Source organism: Struthio camelus, chromosome 23 (genome assembly GCF_040807025.1).
Source record: "Struthio camelus isolate bStrCam1 chromosome 23, bStrCam1.hap1, whole genome shotgun sequence".
NCBI lineage: Eukaryota > Metazoa > Chordata > Aves > Struthioniformes > Struthionidae > Struthio > Struthio camelus.
In genome coordinates this window covers 7,242,164-7,263,304 of record NC_090964.1, presented here as the reverse complement: position 1 = coordinate 7,263,304, position 21,141 = coordinate 7,242,164, and the positions used below count along the sequence as shown (strand labels likewise).

Below are 21,141 nucleotides of genomic sequence, written 5' to 3'. Positions count from 1 at the left end.
GGGCATGCAGAATCCGCGCCGTCGCCCTGCGGCTGCTAAGGCAGGTGTGCTGAGCTCCCGGTCTCTGTGTGTGTGTGTGTGGTCCTGATTCGAGAGCACTTAGGTCCCAGTGAAATCACCACCTGCAAGCAAAACCACTGAAGTCCATCGAAAAAAATAACGCGCTCCACAGCTCGGCAGGAGATGTTTTGAGCTCTGGCCGTCACGCCGACCGGGACTGCCGTGCGCTGCCCGGCCATCTCCCTGCCTCCACCTCCCCGCTCGCAGGCTTCGCCGGGCAGCTGGGGTTTGGGGAGCTGATACCAACCAGGCTCGTGATGGGGTAGGACACGGCTCCTCCGGGGGAAAGGGGAGGACTGGCTGGGCAAAAGAGGGACTGTGCCCACGCTCTTGAAATATCAGTGCGGGGATTTGTCCCATGAATTAAGAGGGCCGCCTTCACAGTCACTGATGCTCCTCAACCCTGCTTTAGCGCTCTGAAACGTCCCGGGCCACGTTTGACACCCTTTGGTGCTAAACGAAGAGGATCGCGGTCTAAGTAGGGCCGCGGCAGCTGGGGAAAAGCTGCTGAGCGCGGGTTCAGGGGCGGCGGGGCCAGGGCCGAGCACCGAGCGTGCACAGCGCTTCCCAACCCACAACGAAAAGCAAAATCCCCGAGAGCCCCTCATGAGATTGCCGGCGTCCCCGGCGCCAGAAGGATGAGTTATTTCCCCTCAAAAAAACAAACAAACAAAAACCTCCCCGTGGCAGCAAGCCTTAAATCGCACCGAACGGGAGGCGAAAACCGGGCGCTACCGGGCGCGTTTCAAGGGCCGGCCGGGCCCCGAGCCCCCTGCGGGCCCCGCGGGGAGGGCGCCGAGCCCCGGCCCCCCGGCCCGCCGGCCCCGGCCCGCCTCGCCGGCGCTGCCCGCCTGGCGCCTCCCCCCGGCCGGCGCGGCCATGGCGGCGCGGCGGCGCTGAGCGGCGCGGTCATGGCGGGGCCCGGCGCGGCCCCTCCGCGCCTGGCGCTGGCGCTGGCCGCCCTGGCCGCCCTGGTCGCCGTGAAGTACTACCGCGACGCCGAGGTCGCCCGGCAGCAGGTACCGGCGAGGGGAGGGGAGCGGGGGCTCCGCGCGGGGGAGGCCGGGCTGAAATGGCGGGCGGGCGGGCGGGCCTCGTCCCCGCCGCCGCCGCCGCCGCTGCCGCCGCCGCCGCCCGGCTCGGGGCGGCCCCCGGGGCCCCGCCGCCGCCGTGGGGGCCCCGCCACGCCACGCGCCGGGCTCCGTCAAGCTGCGGGGCTTGAGGGGGCCACCGGGCTCGTGGGGGACCCCCAGGCTGTGGTAGCGACCAGGTGGTGGCGGCCAGCAGTGGGCTGAGGTGGTGGTCACCAGCGGGCTGTGGTGGTGACTTCCGGGCTGTGGTGGCCACCAGTGGGCTGACGCGGTGGCCGCCGGGCTGTGGTAGCGACCAGGCTCGAGGTGGTGGTCAGCAGTGGGCTGAGGTGGTGGCCGCCAGGCTGTGGTGGCCAGCAGCGAGCTGAGGTGGTGGCCATCAGGCTGTGGTAGCGACCAGGTGATGGTGGCCACGAGCGGGCTTGAGGTGGTGGCCGCTGGACTGTGGTGGCCACCAGCGGGCTTGAGGTGGTGGTCAACAGTGGGCTGAGGTGGTGATCAGGTGATGGTGGCCAGCAATGGGCTGAGATGGTGGCCAGTAGTGGACTGAGGTGGTGGCCGCTGGACTGTGGTGGTCACCAGCGGGCTGAGGTGGTGGTCACCAGCGGGCTGAGGTGGTGGCTGCCGGGCTGTGGTGGCCAGCAGTGGGCTGAGGTGGTGGCTGTCGGGCTGTGGTAGCGACCAGTCTGCGGTGGTCACCAGCGGGATGAAGTGACTGCAGAGCTGCGGTGACTACTGGGCTCAAGGTGGCCACTGGGCTTGTGGTGGCCACCGCTGGGCTGAAGCGGCCACAAGGACAGAGCTGCAGTGACCCCCCCAGGCACCAGTGGCCACTTTGGGGCTTGAGGTGGCCACCGCAGGGCTGAGGTGACCGCCCCGCAGCCCCGTGCGGGGTGCCTGGGACCCGCGGTGAGGAGGATTCCCGCTGCGGGCGGGCGAGCCCCCGGCCCGGCTGGGCCCCCGCCTGCCTTCCCCCTCGCGGGCGTTGAGGCCGGCAGCCCCGGCCCGGGTCACGAGGGCGAGCGGAAGCGCCAGGGCCGGCTCCAGTCGAGGTGTAACTTCTCACACCCCCTCTCAACGTGGCCTGCGAAGGCATCTTTTCCTGCTGCTTTATTCCCTTTAAAAGCGACTTGAAACTTTGTCAGATGTTTGTTGGTTTATTTTTTTGGTATTAGAAACACAGATCTCCTCCCCCCCGGGAGACTCCGACTGAAGAAGCAGCAAAAGAATAGAAAATAAGAGTTGAAAAACAGAAAATGCTTTTCTTTTTTTAAGTTTTTTTTTTATTGGACTGATTGACATTGTTTTTGATCGTAATCCATATAATTTAAATGACTGCCGTGTGCTTTGGAGAAAGGGTATCTTTGTTAAAGAGGGTGCTCCCCTGGCTCTTCGCTTCAGAGCGCATCCTTGAACGTCGGCAAAGGTTCGCGGTGGAGAGCAGGCTTCTCATTCTTGATAGTTCTGTGGTAAAAAGACAAATGTTTTTAAAGGATACTTTTCTTTATCCCCTTTTGCATTGCAAAAAGGGGGAAATGGCACAAACCTGTTTATTAGAAGAATTCCTCTCACAGGGGCAGAAGAAGGGCAGAACAGTCCTTCATGGGCTGTCCGAGAGGACCTCAGCCTTGCCTGACAAAGTGCCAGGACTTCTGATGGTTTTTTGTTTGTTTGTTTTTGGTAGAGGACAGACAGACAATTGCAGCTGGGTGCTGCTGGAGACGAGAATGAAATGTGAGCAGCCCTAGGTTTTTAGTTTTCCTTCGACTTGCTTGTAACATATGTCTTGTCTCTTCCAATTGAAATGTTTGTTTAGCTAAACAACCCACAAGCAGGTGGGAGAAGAAGTCTTCTGTGAAAGCCACAACCCTCCTCCTCCGCAGGAAGACTGAGACAGCTTCAGCCTTACTCTTTCAGCACAGACAAGGAAACTTTACTTCTTATAGCTGAAGGTTAGAAAGAAAGGGGCGGAAGAGAGAGACAGGCTCTGGAGAGCTTTCTCTAACATAAATGCTATCAAGAAGCAAAAGGCCAAGACCTAACATCTTTCTCCCGTTTTAAACATCATCTTTATCATCTCTCTAGACTGAGCACACTAGGACGGGCGCGTGCTCTGCGAAAGGACTTGGGCTGTGTTGCTCTGTGGCTGGGGTCTTATCTCGGCCGGGCAGGAGCCCTCTGGGGTCCTCGTTGCTGGCTGTGTTGAGGGGCCGGTGCGATGCATGGAGCTCAGCTGTCCTACTTTGAGAGTGCGGAAATGAACATTTCCGAAGGGAGAGAGCTGGCCCTGCAGGGTCGTGTGGGACCAACACGCTGCACCAGTGCCGCCTGAAGCGTGCCTTTCCTAGAGAAGTGGCTGTTTGAACTCCCTCTGGGGAGGGGAGCATCGTTTGGAGCAGGCAGCAGACCAGTTCGAATCCTATTAGTGGCCATATTCAGCTGGCTGCTGGCGTGCCTGTAAGACGTGTGCGTGACTGCAAGGCAACCGTGTCTCTGACCAGTTGTGGTTCTAGCAAGAATTTTCTGGCAGTTCTGCTGCTGCTAGTTTTTCATTGCTTAGCCTGTGTGAAAATGAGGACCGAGGAGATCAGCGCATGCTCTCAATTCTTAATTTCCTATAAGTTAATTGATTTTTCAGTGCTAGCATCCAACACCGGGCACCCATATTGCCCTTGTTCTGCTATCCTATTTGCACTCTGCGATTTCTTCTGTATGTGCCAGGCTTAACTGGTTCTCTTTCTGCCTTCAGCCCAGTTAAGTAAATGATCATGGCTTTCTCCTAATACTAAAGCAGCAGGCAGTCTAACCAACCGAAAACTTTGTCACTCGTTGTCTTGCGTCCCTTGAGGTCCATGGCTGTGAAGTCCGAAAGAAGAGCGGCTCTGAAAGATTCATCAGTAGGGAATTGCTGAAGTGCTACGGAGAGGACTAGGAAACGGACCATCTCTTCGGAGCTCAGTACGCATTCACGTCAGCCTCCTCTGTAAGGTGCTGCGAGTTGGCTCCCAGACAGTGAGCGACTGCACTGGCCCTTGTGAGGTTAATGCATTACGTGCCACATACAGGCAAGATCTAAAGCAGAGAGACATCCTGAAACCTGGCCCGAGGCTTCATGACACGACCCTGGCATCTGGGACAATTGCTCAGGCAAATGTTGTTGCTGGTTTGTAGGGCCGAGGATGAGCTTCCCGATTCCTTTGGAGAATAAAGGCCCAGTCTTGGTCCCAGGAACTTGGGAAGTCCTGAAAGGATTGTTTCTGTGCTTAGATAAATAGCTGTCCTGTTCCTTCGTTCCTTTTTTTCAAATGCATAGTTTCTGCCTGCTCCTCTCCATGTATCAGGTCTTTGCCTTTCTTCAGTCGTGCTGGAGCCCAGATCTCTGGTTTGTATTCCATGGTCTTTGTTTTTGTCTGTCACAACCCTGAAACTGCCCTGGCAGGCTCTTAAGTGCTTCTGTTGCTGCAGTTGACAGGAGCAAAGCCTTCCAGGCTGCATTAGTGCAGCTTCAGGCTGGCAGGCAACAGATGGAAAATAAACTAGTTCGGGAGCTCTGGGGATAGTAATGGTGCTGCAGGCAATAGAGAATAAACACAGCTAAACAGCAGAATACAGAGTATTTATCCTTGCAGCATTAGGCTTTTACTGGGGTGCCAGGGGAGGCTGCCCCAAATGATGGCTCACTGGGGACCTGCTGCAGGCTGGCAGGGAGAGATGTGGCTTGTCTGACTTGCTCACTATGTTTCTGCCTTCTCACACCAACACAGAGCTCTTGTTCTGCATGCAAGTTGTCCCTTTCTTCCCTTCCATGCTGCAGGGTGGAAAAGACTAGAAGAATCTAGTGTTTTTCTGGGGCTGCTCCAAGTGGGACGTTGCATTTCAGTGGTATTTTCCACTGGAGGATCTCCATGGGCTGTAGTTAGCGGGGCTTGGCAGACTCTCCTGCCAAGCATGCAGAGGGAGAAACTGAGGCACAGAGTGGCTGGGATCTTGCCCAGGCAGGCCATGGTCTGCGTAAGTTTTTGGAGAAAGCCATGGGAGTTGCGGCTCGCCAATGGATAGCAGAATGGGCTGTCAGTGCTCCCTGCGGAGCAAGGAGCCAAAATGTTTGGTCCAGTCCAGAGTATGGAGTCCTGGGGGGGGGTTCTGGCTGGAGCAGGGCCAGCTTGGGCGGCAATGTTAGCACGGATCTCGGCACCAGTTTAAGGTAAGTTGTTTTTTGCAGAAGTACAAGGGCTCAGTTCACCTTCGTGTTTTTGTAACACGAATAATCATATATTTGACTGCCTTTGTTTCACTGCGGGTTACTTAATTACAGAAGTCGGGATCTCTGGGTGCCCTGAACACTTGCAGGTTTAGGACTAACTGTCTGGGAAAGTTGGAAATTTTTCTGATGACAGACTTTGAGGATGACTCTGAGCAAATGATTCAGTTTGAATTGCTCAGCCAGATGTAGTTTTAATATGCTCATGCCAACAGTTCCTGGACACCGATCCCTATTGTAAATAGCACAAAACCCTGCCAAGGGGTATTAATCTTTCCAATTGATGGCTGTGTTTGTGTGCTGTAAGAATGTAGATTAACTCTGAAGCTGAGAGGGGCCTGAATGAATTTCTGTAAGAGGCTGGAAAGAAATCTCATTTACCTCTTCTTCCCGAACTAGGAGCTGGCACTGAAGTCTCTGGGAAGCGAGGGGCTGTTTCTCTTTTCTTCTCTGGACACAAACAACGATCTGTACCTCAGTCCAGAGGAGTTCAAGCCAATAGCTGAGAAGCTGACGGGTAGGTATCTGTCTGCCTCGTAGACCTCTCCACACAGGGCGAGCAAAAGCCAAAGATCTTTATATGCGCTCAGCAGTTCTTATTCGTGTCTTACTTTTTTCGGATGATGAGAGTCTGCTAAGCTTTACGTGTTTTTGGAACAGCTTAAGCACTAGACACCGCTTTCACAAAGTGCGTTTTTCGTAAGACTGACGATCCCATTGCTGGACTAGTAAAGTACATAAGTGACTTTGTCTAGAGCTTAAAGGGGATTTGGGAAGGGTAAGTGCAACAAATGCAGCTCAGACCAGGCAAGGCCAAAACTGTTAGTGGGTCATGGTGCTTCATTCATGCCCTCCTCTGGCTGTAGCAGTCTCTCTCGATGGCAATTGCGAGAGCTTGTGTTTGGAGACTGTATCAGCATGTAGCAAATGTCTCTTGATGGTACCAAGCAGGAAGAAGTGTGGTGGTGATAATGTGCAGGCGAGCTGACAGTACAGTAGAAAAACTGAGAGTTATTTGCTTATGCTGTAATGAATTGGCTAAAGTATGTGTGTCTGTTCCCTCCTAGGTGAAATCAGACTGCTGAATGGTGCCATGGGCTTTAGAGTGTTGCTCACTAAGAGGAGGGGTCCTCTGTAATCCGTGTAGCAGAGGCTCATCTCTGGGGCGGGTCTGAGTTTGCCATTGCGTACAGCATAGTGACAGCTGGGAAACTACAAGTGCTCCTGGATGTACCAGGATACACGTATAATCACTTCATCATTGCTTAAAAGGGGAAGGAGGGGAAACAGCTGCTTAAATCCCTGTCCCTTTGTCTAGGGGTTGCTCCCATCTCAGAATTTGAAGAGGAAGAGACGCCAGATTCAAGCGGGGAGACGTTGTCCATCGTGGCAAAATTCCAGCCTTTGGTCATGGAAACGATGACAAAGAGCAAAGACGGTTTCTTAGGAGTAGGTATCACGCAGGCTGTGTATGACCAGAAATGCCAGGATAAGCACATGTCCTGTGGGTTGGTGACATCACCAGGAATGAACACTAGCAAGTTTGGGAGGGGCGGATGGTCTGGCTGGAGCCAGTGGGATTTGGGGTCTTCAGTGAGCAAGCTCACTCCTTTCTGTAGTCTTTCATTGTTTTCTAGTGGCCTTGCAGCTCTTAAAAGTGCAGAGGAAAGTTTCCATGCGTGGCCTGGAAAAGCACCACAGGCTGCAGACCTCTCTGTGCAAGGACTGGTCCCATGGGATTTGCCATGAACCCCGCCCCCTCCCCCCCCCCCAGCTGCATTGTTTCACTCGTGGCACTTTCGGTTGAAGTTTTCTGATTTGTTACTGTCGGTGAGTGATTACCTGTGACCAGCATCTTGGGCTCAGAGGTGCAAATTGATACCTGGGTAGTCAGAACTGTTCTCTAGCAGGGCGTCTTAGCTTGGATCCAAGGTGGTGTGAAGGCAGCAGGATTAGTTGCACATGCAGGCTGGCTCTGTGCGTTCACCAGCACTGTGCCCGAGCTCTGTTACGCCCTTCCTGGGAAGCCTGAAGAAGAAATTAGGGAGAGTTCTCTTGGAGCTAAGTCCAAAAGCAGTGGTGTTATGTGGCATGCCACCCGCCCACTTGTTCCCTGTTACTCACATAACAGAAGGTCGACAGAACTATTTGGTGGTGTTTGGAGTGGTGGGAAGAATGTAAAACGTGAGATATAGATAATTTCCCCCTACCTTCCACATCCTGCTTCTACCCATCAGCATTACTGCACGTTTGAGGAGTCTAGCTGAACAGCTCCTGTAAATTGGCTCTGTTGCTCTCTTTTGCTCACAGATTTCTCATGTCGCACTGTCTGGGCTGAGGAATTGGACCGCCCCAGTAGCCCCTATGAGCGTGATGTTTGCCAGTCAGTTCAAAGCCTTTCTTCCCCCAAAGAATAAACTGGATCTTGGGGATCTGTGGTGGATAATTCCTAGTGAATTAAACATCTTCACCGGGTATCTTTCCAACAACCGATTTTACCCTCCACCTCCCAAGGGCAAAGAGGTGAGATATGTACCATGCCTTCTCTATACCTGAGAAGTTGTTTGTATAAACGTTCTTTTGTGGTATTTGTGCCATAGACTGAGATCACGTTTGCTTCTGTAATAAGCAGGGTTGTGGTAAGCCAGTTCCTGGGCCTCCAAGGAAAGCTGGTGTGGCCCCGCAAGGGTTTAGGGCTGTTGGGAGTGCAAGTGGATGCTGGCTGTAGTAGTTTTTCTTGATCCTGCGTTAGTTGGACGTGCCTCAGTACAAAAGGCTTTGTAGCCCAGATAAATGGAGGAATGGAGGGAATTCCTGGAGCAGACAAGGCTGTCATGTTATATCTCCCTGGACTTGCTAAGGCAGCAAAAAGGCTTCACCGTATAGGCAGGAACCCCATCGTCTAAATCAGAGGTAAAACTGAAAGCAGACGAAAGCAGTAGGTGTCTGTCGTGGCCAGATGAAGCTGATTTATTTCATCTTGCTTTAAGTGTTTGGATTATTTTAGGCTAGGTTCTCCAAGACAGGGAGGAGAGAGGCTTATTCGGAAAGCCCTTGTAAGAAGTGATTGTGTCTTGTAAAACAGTTGTTCTGTGCTGCCCCAGAGGTGGGGCACTTCATTGACAAGTGAAACGATGTGTGTACGTGGTCTGTAAAATCGGGCTTATATATCGCTGTCCCCTGGGGTGCCCAGGTAGGTGTTAGTGATCACGTAGCTGATATACCTCCAGAGCCTGGTGTGTTTATTGATTACATACGCATTCTTTGAAAGTCTTAAGTAGTATTGATGGATACAGCCTCACAGAACAGTTTACCATACTCGGACATCCCCTCGACTGGGATGATGAAAACTTGCAAGCAGTGGGAATAGATTTGTTTTAAAAAGCGATCTCTTGCTTTATCTCCTTGTTTTGTGATGAAGTAGGTCTCTAAGCCAGTTTTTAAGTCAGAGCAGTTATCTGACCTTCCTGATCTGGTGGGGAGTTATTTTGGAGCTGCAGCTGACTGTGCTAGAGGAACTGTTCTCGTTTTTGCTCTCTTACAATTCTTTCCCTAGGTCATAATTCACAAGCTCTTGAGCATGTTCCACCCACGGCCCTTCGTAAAAACTCGCTTTGCTCCCCAAGGAGCTGTGGCCTGCATCCAAGCCATCAGCGCCTTCTACTACACCATAGCCTTCAGGTAAGGGCTCCCAACCTGGCCTTGTGGGACCATGGGTCTTGAGGGCCTGGGAACACTTCTGAACTCGTTCTGCATCTCTGGGGAGTGGAGAAGGCTGCTGTAAGCCAGTGGCAGGGTGCTCATGTTCTTGCATGTGCAGGCATGTTCCCATGCCTCCTGCCTGGGAGGGAGATGAAGCAGTTTGAGGAAGAAGGTGGTTTTCAGCCAGCTCTTTCCCGTATGTGATACTTGGCTGATGCCTGAAGAGGGCACTCGTGCTCCTGGTGTCTCTGAGTCCATGGTGAGGCAGAGACTGTCGTCCACATCCAGGACAGTGGCCTTTCTTGATAACCCTTGATTTAGAAATGCCCCTGGTTGAATGGGAAGAGTCTGATTAGCAAGGAATTTGTTAGGTTTGGCTTAATCGGGGGATGGAGCATTTTCTCCAAAGGGGAAATTCTGGGGAATTGTTCTCTTGTTTAACTGGGAATGTTACCCACAGCTCTTGTTTGCCAGATCAGGCTGGAAGGGAGACTGAGGGAGTTGTAGTCTGTTCCTCTGCTTCAAGCAATGATAAATACTGTAGTTTGGCCTTCCCAGACAGACGCTTGTTGCTCAGATCCAAAAGCCACTAGTATCGGAGACTCTCCTGACCCAGGGCATCTGCTCCAGACCTTTGCCCTCTTTAGTGTGTGGCATGAGAAGCTTTCTGAACTGAACTGCTCTGCTGCAATTTAGCTTCATGATTTCTGGGGCCTGGAGGTCACTTCTCCCTGCTGTCATCTGCAGTGCATGGTCTGTTCTCTCCTCCCAGCTCTGCAGCTGATGGCTCCCTTTTCATTTCAGGATCCATGCTGAGTTCCAGCTGAACGAGCCACCAGACTTCCCCTTCTGGTTTTCTCCAGGCCAGTTCACAGGTCACGTCATCCTCTCCAAGGATTCTTCCCATGTCCGAGAGTTTAAGCTCTTTGTCCCTAATAACAGGTACAGCCATTTCTCTCTCTTCGTGTGTGTTGAGTAGAGACTTGAGGGTTGCTATAAGCAAGGCTCGGTGAAACCCAGGATCTCTGGGATCCTGCCCTGTGCAGAAGTGGGAGCTATGCATGGGAGGAGGCTCATGGGCTTTTTATACGAGGATATGGGTGCAGTAACAGTCCTGAGCAGAATGGTGTCCCTTGCAGTACGTGGGTTTTGTGGGCCATGTGGGGAAGGCAGATCTGGGGTCTGAGCTTTGGACAGGCTAATTCTGCTCTTTGCTTATCTGTTTCCCTCACACATCCCTCTCTGCCAGCGGTCATCATGTCCTCAGTTCTGTAGATATAACAGTGTCCTAAACTGGTTCTGATGCAATTTTTTCAGGAGCAGCTCTGTGTATTAGTATCAGTAGGTCTGGGGGGCATCTGGCTTGGTTGAGGCAGGGAAGGACAAGGACAGAGATACCGTTAGGGGATGGGGGCACGGAGTTGTGGTTGAGGATGGATGTCCTTACACAGCCTGGCTGCAGTTGGCACGTGCTTCAGCTCTGCATGTCTGAACCTGAGTTGTCCTGTGCCAAACCACTTCAGTGAGGGAGGTACCTGCAGCCCCATGGGAAGACGCATGGTAACAGGGGGATTTAAGTTGTCCAGCTATTGCTCTAGAGACAGGCAGCAGCCTCTTTGTTAGTCGCACTGCGGCAAGCTCACATTTGCAATGCATCCTGGCTGCTCCACTTGTCATGTCCCAGCAGTGCTTTGGGCTGTGTCAGGGACTTTTGCAGATGTTGAATACCTGTTGCGAGCTGCAGGAGACTCCTTGGGTGTCTGTGTTGGATGAGCTGATGCTTTTCAGCAAAGTCTCTTGAAAATCCGAGTGAAATGAGCTCTGCAGCTGTCTGTAAAACTGTCAAAGCATCTCTACCAGTCGCTGAGGTTTCCTGGCCTATTTCAGGGTCTGATTCACTTGCCAGTAACTGTCACCTGTACTTGGAGCATGGGAAGGGACAAGCAAGGTGTGGAGAGGGAGTCCCTGGAGATCTCTGCCTGGCTTGAGGCACTGGAGTTCAGCAAAGCCTGATGCTCTTGTTGCAAAATATTTTTTCACTTGGTGTTTTCCAGGTTAACGTTTGTATGTGTAGCTTCGCACTGGCACATTACTGCTCTCTGGCAAGCAGCTGGAAGAGTTTTCAGGGAAGAGAAGCTTCAAATCTCTTTGCCCATGACGGCTGGAGTGAAAATTCTATTATAACATTACCCTGGCGACTCAGTCCCTATGGTTCTGTCGGCACATTTGTTACAGCAAGCAGACGCTTGTGGCTCGGCCAGCAACTTCTTACGAGGGCCTTTTTTGCTTCCAGAAACCGCTTTTAAAAGTTGAACAGCATCAGAACATGCAATTTCAGGGCTGGGAGGAAATGGGGAGCAAATACACCTCTCTCTTCTTTACTTTAACAGTACTCAAAGGCATGAACGCATTTGCCCAGATTAAATTTGCCCACATCATCCCGGGCCCTGATCCAGCCGGATCTAGTGTTGCTGGCCTTGTGCAGGGCACTCTGTGATCTCCAAGCAGCCGGAGTCTCTGGGCTTTTGTGCTTACCCTGCAAGAGGAGCGTCGGATGTTCTCATTAGTCTGTGGTTTCCCATGCACACACAGCTTTAGCCTCAGGTAACTCTGAATCTGTTGGGTTCTCCTTTCAGGTCTCTGAATGTTGATATGGAGTGGCTGTATGGGGCAAGTGAAAGCAGCAACATGGAAGTGGATATAGGTTACCTGCCTCAGGTCTGTAATTGCTCTGTCACCTGCATGTGTGCAGCATCTTGGCAAGGACTTGCCTTGCCTTGCCCCTGAGTTGTATAAGCTCAGCTATCCCTGTTCTTAAAAGCGTTCTCTTGTATGCTACAGTATAATATTTCTGATCTGTGTATGTCTTCTGCAGCAACGTGGCTCACTATGGCCAGCTCTTGTGGGCTTTTTTTTTTTTCTTCCCCTCGTCTGTGATGTGGGTTGAATCCCAAGCTCCTGGAGTCACAGACATGTGGCGTCATGGGAGTTTCCCTTTATACAAAAAATTGTCTGAGCTGCTGCAGGGGGAGAGCGGGGGCTGAACCCAGGCTCTGAGCCGAGAGGGGTGTAAGAAAAACAGTGTCTCTGGATTTAGAAATTGCATGAAGTTTTTCCTTTATTTTGTGGTAACTTCAGCTCAAGGGATGGGAAATGGAAGTCATGATCTTGAATGCCTGAGGTTAACAGTCTCATCTTCTCCTAAACGATATCCATGTTTCTTTTTAATTCTCAGAAGTCCTGAAAACAGACCTACCAAATAATTTCAGATGTACAAGAACGCTAAGTTACAAGGAAGTCCCTGAACAGCTTTCCCTGTTGCACCCTCTTGTGGCTAGCTGAGGACTGTATAAGGGCTGTGCAGGTGGTATGAACAAGAGCTTCAAGCTAGCCCTGCCAGATCCCAAAAGTTTTAAGAATCTGGTGTCCCACAGTCAAAAATCTTCCACTGGGAGGATGGCAACACAGAAAGAACGAGTCTGTCATGCATTCCCAATCTAGACAGCACAGACATACCGTAACAGGAGGAAATAAGATTGTGTTCCTGGTATTCCCCAATAAAACACGTCTACCTCTAGTGAAGTGCAGCCCCAGGAAACAGAAATCACGTTGATGATCTGTGTCTTCATTAGAAGCTGCACAGGTCTTATTTTGCATCTTTATCTGGTCCTGCAGTATCGGAAAGCCGGGAGTGATATAGCAAGAATTTCTAACTCTGAGCCTGTTTTTCTGCAGATGGAGCTAGAATCGACAGGGCCTTCCATCCCCTCTGTGATCCATGACGAGAATGGGAATGTGATTGATAGCAGGGATCCCTCAGGGGAGCCCATTCAGTTTGTGTTTGAAGAGATAACCTGGCAGCAGGAAATCCCCTGGGAAGAGGCAGCCCAGAAGCTGGAATTGGCCATGTATCCGTTTAAGAAGGTGAGGAAGGGGCTGTGCTCTGTCTTCCATGGCACGTCTGTTTGGAGCAGGGTCATTTTCACCAAGATGTCCAGTCACCTCGAGGACCAGCAGGAATCAGAGGCCATGACTTAATCAGCATTCAGAGTAGCAAGAGGGTCTCCCTGCTCAGCTTGCACCATGCAGGTGCTGCGTATGTGACGTGATGGGCCTCCAGTTTCCAGATGAGAGAGAACAGCATCTCCGAAAGGCCGTTTGGGTTCGCACAGCAGCAGGGGCAGGAGCACAGCCCAGATGTCATGTCATTCCAAGTTTGTATTGAAAATGTAGTCTCATCCTTCCTTCCTCTTATCAGTAGCTGCCGATGCAGTTTCTGAGCGAGGCAGGTAATTGCGCTGCTCACAAATGGTTTTCCTTTGGCGTTACTTTTGCATTGTTCTGCTACCTTTGGACCAAGCTTTCCTTATCAGCAGAAAACATGCATTCCGCCTGTGCCTCCATGTCCCGCAAGGAGACTGAAATTCATAGCACTGGGTGACCTAAACTATTTAGCATGCCAGTAGCCTCTGGAGCATATGGCTACTGCCTGTCACTGCTTCTTTGGCTGAAGAGACGTGTTTCAAAGGCTGCCTCCTTGTGCCGGAGCTTACAAATGTCCCTTTGAGCTGCTAAGATGTTAATAAAGTTCCCTTCATTTGAGTAATTGGAACTCTCTCTCTGCAAAGAGACCCTCACAGCCAGTTTTTAGGCCGTTTCAGTGAGATTTTGTAATAAATATCTGAAGGCCACGTTTCCCAGGCTGCTTATGCATGTTTGCAGACAGCCTGCCTGCAGTTGCGCCGATGCGCTCTGCAACGTGTAAACGTGGGGCTTTGCACGTGTTGGTCCAGCCCGCGTGCTGCCGGGGGTTACACTGCATTCTCACTGTATCCCCAGCCATTTGTCATGTACCTGGGCCTTTCCCGAAGGAAAAGCCGTATCTCGCGTGGCAGTGGAGTTAACACTCCGGACTTAGCATCCACTTTGCTACATCCTGCTTGAGCAGCACTAACCGAACGACCAGCTGCAAGTTGGTGGGTGAAGAGATGGTTCCTCTCTCTCTGCTCATTGTGGCAGGGTAGGAGTACGTGATCCAGATTAGAGGTCAGTGCTGTAGGTCCCTGGGGTGAGGGGAGATGAAGTTGCACCTGGGAAGAGCACCACATTTACTATTTGCTTTAATGGGCAGGAAGGCAGGGGGTGGACAGGGTTAGCATTGAGCAGGAAAGGGGCTGACTGCCCAGTTGTAAGGCCGAGCTGTTGTGTTGCGGCTCTGTTGGTGTTGCCTATGTGATGCTCTAGGTCTGTTTCCTTCAGACCCCGCTCATATTTGAGGTGGGCTGTTCTGCCGTCTCTCTGCCTTCAGGTTTCCTATCTTCCCTTCACGCAAGCTTTTGAGAGAGCAAAAGCAGAAAAGAAGCTGGTGCACTCAATCCTGCTGTGGGGTGCCCTGGATGACCAGTCCTGCTGAGGTGAGGGCTGTTTCCATCTTGGCTGAGGAATGGTATGCGTAATTCAGGCTCTCAGAAGGGCTCAGGGTTAGGGAGGAGCCAGTGGCAGGCATTGTGTAGAGAAGGGCTGGAAGTGGGAATTACTGACCAGAACTTGTGTTCGCAGTGGCAGGGTTAGACCTATTTGAGGCAAGCCCGAGACCAGCTCTCTAATTCAAGAGCCCTGATTTGAGGGGGAGGCATGGGTCTGGTTAGGGGAGCCCGAGCCCGCTGCCACAGCAACCGGCCGCTGGGCAGAGCAACAGCATCAAACACAGCAACAGTCAGCCTTGGAAATGCAGCAAACGACTGTCTGCCTCCCTTCCTGCGTCAGGTTCAGGGCGAACTCTCCGGGAGACCGTCCTGGAAAGTTCGCCCATCCTCGCCCTGCTGAACGAAAGCTTCATTAGCAGCTGGTCGCTGGTGAAGGAGCTGGAAGAGCTGCAGGTGAGTGTCACAGCCACATCCGCCTTTTTGCGTTTGGTTTGCTGGTGAACGCGAACGGTGTTTGGTGTGGGTAGGAAGGGGGAGCTCACACCTGTGCCAATGGGATTTTGGTTCCAGGCCCTCTGTGTCTTAGCAATTGCAGTGGCAAAACAAACACCAGATGGAGTCAGGCTGAGGAAACAGCACAATGATCCTCTTCACTCTCTTACGGTGCCAGTATTAAAAGCTAAACCAGATGCTTCGTTGCAAGATAGCCCTGTCCAAGGCTGTTTGTGCCATCGACAAACTGACTGTTCTCCAGAACCCAGAGAACGACCAAATACTGTCTGCGCCTTTCCCTACCCGTGAGCCTGTCTCTGGGCCCATGCTGTTAGTTGGGGGCAGTCACAGAGCCGAAGAAGCTGTGAAAAGCTAAGATCCAACTGTTTATGTGCCTGGGCACTGCTAGTGACAGGATGATCTTACTCTTTATGGGGAAATCTACTGCTGAAGTGTGTGTGTTGGGGGCAGGGGGAAACACGACTTGAAAGGGAATAGTAAAGCACATCATGAGAATGGAGCCAGCTACCATGCTGCAGCACAGCTCTTCATCCGCCCCCTCATCCTGGGTTAGGTTTACTCCTCCCGCTCTGTTCTGCTAGCAGTGGTTTGTGCAGGCATGTTCCTGTGGGGTCTCTTTACAGACCAACAGAGAGAACGAGTTCTACAGCAAGCTGGCTGACCTGCACCTTGAGAAGTACAACTTCCCCGTGGAGATGATCATCTGCCTCCCCAATGGCACGGTGGTATGTTTGTTACTCTTTCAGCTGGGCTTGGCTCTTCCCCTCAGAACGTGCTCTCTTCCTCCTCCCCAAATACATCACTCCCAGGGGGGAGGAGATGGCGTCATCCCAAGTGCTTGGAAAATGCCCAGCTGGTTCAGGCTCTGTTACTGGAAATACGGCGCTGTTTATCAGGATGAGGATAGGACACATGGAACAGAATGAGCTCCTGTTGATGGGAAGCATTGGAGTCACATCCAGAGATGCACGTTAGACAGGGTGTTTAAAGGCCTCCTGTTCTGTGAAGAGGTGAGTGTCCTGCAGACTGCTGTCCTTTCGGGCCCACGTGCGCTCAGGCTTGCTGGGAGCTAGCTAGAGGCTAGCCCCTCAGGCCGGCGGCATCCCAGAAAATACAGGGTCATCTGTAGGCCTGAAGTTCGTATCAGCTCCCCCAGCCATTCTCGGTTCCCCAGGCCCTTTGTGGGGCTGTAGTCCCTTGCACTGCTGTGCTCTCAGGGACATTGGGACAGACAGACAGCAAGTGCTCTACCAAGAAATGTGAAACAAATGCACTTTTATTGGAGACAGAAGAGAGAACAGCTCTGGCGAGGAGAGGAAAACAATCAAACCTCAATCAAACGTCTGCCCACATTTCTTCATTCTGTCCCTTCCCTGTCCCTGGTTGGGGTGGGTGATCTTTGGAAAGCAATTGCGGCTTGTGTCCTGCACCCTCCTACTGTCCCTTGATGTTCGTGCCTTGGAGAAAATCTCTCCTTATCAGCCTATTCTAGCATGTTTCTCTCTTCCTCTTGCCTCTCTGGGTTTGTTACAGCAAATCAGCCGTTAGCAAGTCAACAGCTTTGGCTCTGCTGTGCCTTGGATTTGAAGAACAACAACAGCTCCTGACACTTGACACTGCAGCGCTTTGCTGTGTGTCAGCAGCTGGGCTATCTGCGGTGGAGGATCCTGCCAGGGCTAATCTGATTGTGCCCCACGCCTGCCAGATCCTAGCCAGTAATGTTTGCAGTGGCTTGTTGCTGTCTCTTTAGTGGCTGCCCTCCAAATTAGGCTGTGGACTGTTGACTGCAGGCTAGTGAGTGACCTCAGCTCAGTGAGTTACAGCCTGCCGAGGTTGCCATGGTCAGTGGCCACATGTCCCCCTTGCCCATCTCCGCTGGGAAGCAGAAGGCACAGAGGCATTTTAAGCTCACGTACTTGTTTGGCAGTCAGGCCGGGCTGAGAGCGCATACTGAAGCAGTCAGTGTGGGTGGGCTGCGGTCTCCCCGGCCCTTGCTCAGAGGTAGTTTTTCTGTGATTTTGCGCAATTGCCTTCATCTTTTTCTAAACCATGCAGAGCAGAGGGTCAGCACTCTTGGAAAAAGCAGGCCACTGTCTTTTAGGCACCTCTTTCTCTAACTATGAAATGGAAACCTGGTTCCTAGATGCTGAATTAGCATTTGCAAAGCATTAGAGAGTCTTAAATTTAATTACAGTCTTGTCAGCTGTGTCCTGGCTAGAGGCCAAAGGTGTAGATGGTGAAGTGATGTGGCCTTTAAAGTCTCCTCTCACTTGTTTTCTTTCCCAGATTCACCATATCAATGCCAACTACTTCCTGGATATTACTTCTATGAAGCCTGAAGATGTTGAAAGTAGCATCTTTAGTTTCTCGACCAATTTTGAAGACCCTTCTACTGCAACTTACCTCCAGTTCCTGAGGGAAGGACTGCAAAGAGCAAAACCATACCTGCAAACCTAAAAACAATGGCACATACTGCCCCACAGAGATGGCCAAAGACTTCAGAGATCTATTTTCTTTACAGCATTTCTTCCTCCTCGTCACGGATGTCAAGATGCAGACAGCCCCAGGACTTGAGCTTTGTTCTGGGTGATGTAGGGCTGTTGAAGAGTCTTAAGTTTTGAGTGACACCAGTTTCTTTTTACATAATCTGCCCTTTTGAGTTCAGGCAATTTTTTACAGGAGCGAGAATACTTGAATCTATAAACGCTCTGCGTACCTGTACCTTGGTATGTCACCAACCTTCACATTTTTCCATCTCCTGTTCAGACTTTCTGTGATGAAACTCCTGTAACAGCTATACCAAGTATCACCTGCAAACACCAGATCTCAAGGGCCTGACTTTGTGTTGAATCGTGGAGAACAGTGTTGCCATTACAACCAAATGCTTGTGGCGGGTCCCTCTGCCTTGTGGGCAAAGGTGCAGAATCCAGCGCAGGTGGAGAGGTCTTTCCTGGTAGCCAACATCCTCGCACCTCTCCAAGGGCAGTCCTGAGTCCCACTAAGCTGTAAGCTACTTCACAGCCTGGATCCCAGCTCTTCAGGATGGCATTTATTGACAGCAATGGCAACAAACACACAGTGTCGGGATTCCAGCTGGTAATGTTTAGACATGCAAGTCAGGAGGATTGGGGGACTGGGGGGGCAGAGCCTCCGTTCGTTCCACTCATGCAGCGTGCACGCTCCAGGTTGCAGGACGTGATAGTGAGTGGTGCCGCCCTCCCGTTCAGCCCGGGGCCACTCCCACCCCACGTGCTTTGAAATCTTTGTTCTCCCAGTGTGTCTCCTCACTGGTTGTAAGATGCTCCTGTCCACATTTGCTTTGAGAGTTTCCACATCGCACTAAACAAATGAATTATGATGAAGTTCTCTTTGGGAAGGGGAGGCTCAGCATTGCCCTGAGAGCAGTAGCTGGTTGGGAACTGAGCAGTTTTAGAAGCCAGTATTATAAGGAAACTTCCATGGAAAATTTTCCAAAGAAGTAGTTATTCGGACAGAATGCCATTGTCCCTCATCTGTAACCATCCTGAGCAGTCAATCATTCCTATTTTGTACAAATGCTTGACTACAGGGTGGGTGTAATTTGGAGAAGGAAGGGTCTAAATGAAACAGGTTTAAAGCGTATTCCTGTAGATATGTGAGACAAAGCATCTCCAATAGATGGCTGCAAACAGCCGTGGTGGTGATGCTTTTTCTGCTCTCTAAAGCACAATTTAGTTGGACCAAATCAAAAGAGGGAAAAGCCTTTTTCGGAAAGGGCACTTTCATTCCTGGAATGCAGGACCTGGGAGGAACCAGGGGTCTTTTATTGCCCTGTCCTTTCCCCAGCTCTTCTGTCTGTATCCATGGCTGGAGACTGAGCTGAGCTTAGATGGACCTTTGGGCTTACCCAGGATAGCTTCACTAATTGCTCTAGTGAAATTAATTACCCCTGGGATGTTTCTCAGTATCAGCTTTATAACTATGCATTAGTTCTGTACTTTTCTAGCCCTCCAAGGGGCCTGCAGTAATCACAGGCTTGGTTCTGGCAGCGTTTTCAGCGGTGGCTGTGGAAAGTGATGATGTGTCTAGATAGCATTAGAGACCGACCTCCGGCTGCTGCACCTGCGGTCTCAGCCCCTCTGTGTCCTTAGAGAGGCTTTGGCCCAAGCTGAGGATGGCAGAGGAGGCTGAGTGCTACCTCCCTCTGGCTCCTTTAGAAGCACAGTTTTAGCGTAGATCTGCCCTCCTGGCTTTTACAGAGCTTCTTTTGAGGCATTTTTGTTGCACCTTTCTCTAGCCCCTCAGTAAGTGGCTTAAGACATCAAAGCAGTGTCTCCGAGTTATATTCGTGTGGAGAATTCATGCCACTTGTTTTTCCTTCCGACCGGCAGAGCAGGCCAGGGATCAGGCGGTGCTGAACACGCAGGGATCGTTTTGTCTCCGCAAGGCTTGGAAAAGCAGATAAAACAAGGGTCAGGTGAGCAGTGCCCCCATGACCAGTGCCCAAGTCCTCACACCGGGGCTGTTCCCGTCCCTCTGGCCGGCTGTTGCAGTGGGGGGCTGTTAGTGCCAGTCCAGGCTAGCTGTGGTGCCAGCGTGGCCACGTGTGGGACAGGCGTACCTGATACTACACCAGCCGCGCTCCCTCACAAAGACAAGTGTCTAGGAAAATCCCCAAGCAGAATTAGGACGCGTGCCTAAACCTGTGGTGAGCCTGGGCTTGGACAAAGCCTTTAGGATCCCTGAAAGTACCTTCATTTCTCTCATGTGAACCACCGCTATGAACCGGTGGGCTCCTGCAGGACAGCCTGGAGCCACGTACAAGTGCTCCTGGGCTGTTTGAGTGCAAGGTGACAGGGATTAACCCAAACCGCGGCAGAAGCCCTGCTCCTTCGCGAGCGCCGTGTTGCCCCGGGGCTGGCGCGGTTCTGGGGAGCCCCGGGGGGGAGACGTGGCCGTGTCCCCATATTAATCCATTAACTACAAAGCTGCCTGAGCGATCGCTGCCCGTTTACTGTTGTGTAACGGTTGGCGGTGGACTCTGGACGGAAACTGTTGTCTGAGGCTTTTTTAATATGTGCCAAGCTTTTTTCTCATGTTTGTAAACTCCTTAAGTTTTTCAGTAGTCTTTTGATAAACCAGAGAGGGGGGAAGGAGGCACTTGTTTCCCTGATCGCCTGTGCTTTGTGACGGTCTGCTCTTAAATCCACAAGCGGATCAGACCTGATATTTGCCAGCGGCGATTCAGTGGAAAGCCAGCACCCCTTCCTCCTCCGCCGGAGCCTCGGTCATCGCGGGTTGGCGCTGTACGGTGCGGCGGGCTCTGTAGCTCCTTCCTTAAACCGATGCCACCACCTCGGCCTCGCTCAGTTCTTGCCTCCTTGGACGGGGGACAGGGGGAAGCGCGCGGGGACGGGGGGGCGAGGGCGGGTCGGGCCCTGCTCTGCTACGGCCCACCCGGCGTTGGGGGCCGCCCTGGGCCTGTCGCGCACCCCCACGCTGCCGTCACACCGCCCCTACACACGGGCAAACCGCCGCACCCCCGGCAGCCCTCAGGCCGCCCAAGCCCTCCCACCCTCTGGCGCACCGCACCCTGCCCGGCGCCCCCTCTGCTCCCTGAGGCGCCCACCGCCCGCCCCCTTGCACCCCTCGAGCCCCCTGCACCCCCCCCACACCGCCAGCACCTCCCTACACCTCACACCCACCACACGCCCCCCTCGCACCACACACACGCCCTCACACACACACCCCTCGCACCACACGCACACCCTCACACACTCTCACACCATACATATACACACATCCCCCACCCTCACACACACACCCTCACACCACACACACATCCCCCCCACACCCCCCCTCACACCACACACTCACCCCCCCACACCCCCCTCACACCACACACTGCCCCCCACACCCCCCTCACACCACACGCCCCCCAACTCCCCCCTCACACCACACACTCATCCCCCCCACACTCCCCCTCACACCACACACCCCCCCACAACTCCCCCCTCACACCACACCCCCCCCACAACTCCCCCCTCACACCACACACTCATCCCCCCCCCACCCCCCTCACACCACACACCGCCCCCCCCACAACTCC

General features: G+C 52.6%; 1 protein-coding gene across 2 annotated transcripts; it reads left to right on the top strand.

Annotated features, from left to right (window-relative positions):
• The first annotated feature begins 919 nt into the window (after nt 1–919).
• SELENON (selenoprotein N) lies at nt 920–20,390 on the top strand. 2 transcript variants are annotated; one of them, XM_068917616.1, is made up of 12 exons: nt 920–1,079; nt 5,812–5,929; nt 6,731–6,861; nt 7,723–7,935; nt 8,969–9,093; nt 9,919–10,056; nt 11,751–11,832; nt 12,850–13,038; nt 14,423–14,528; nt 14,881–14,993; nt 15,677–15,778; nt 17,340–20,390. In XM_068917616.1, the coding sequence occupies exons 1-12, from the start codon at nt 972–974 to the stop codon at nt 17,508–17,510; spliced, it is 1,596 nt and encodes a 531-aa protein (XP_068773717.1). In that variant the 5' UTR covers nt 920–971; the 3' UTR covers nt 17,511–20,390. The 2 variants fall into 2 exon arrangements, 1 of the variants encoding a protein (XP_068773717.1); XR_011136026.1 differs by having other exon boundaries at nt 925–1,079; nt 15,677–16,063.
• The last annotated feature ends 751 nt before the right edge of the window (nt 20,391–21,141 follow it).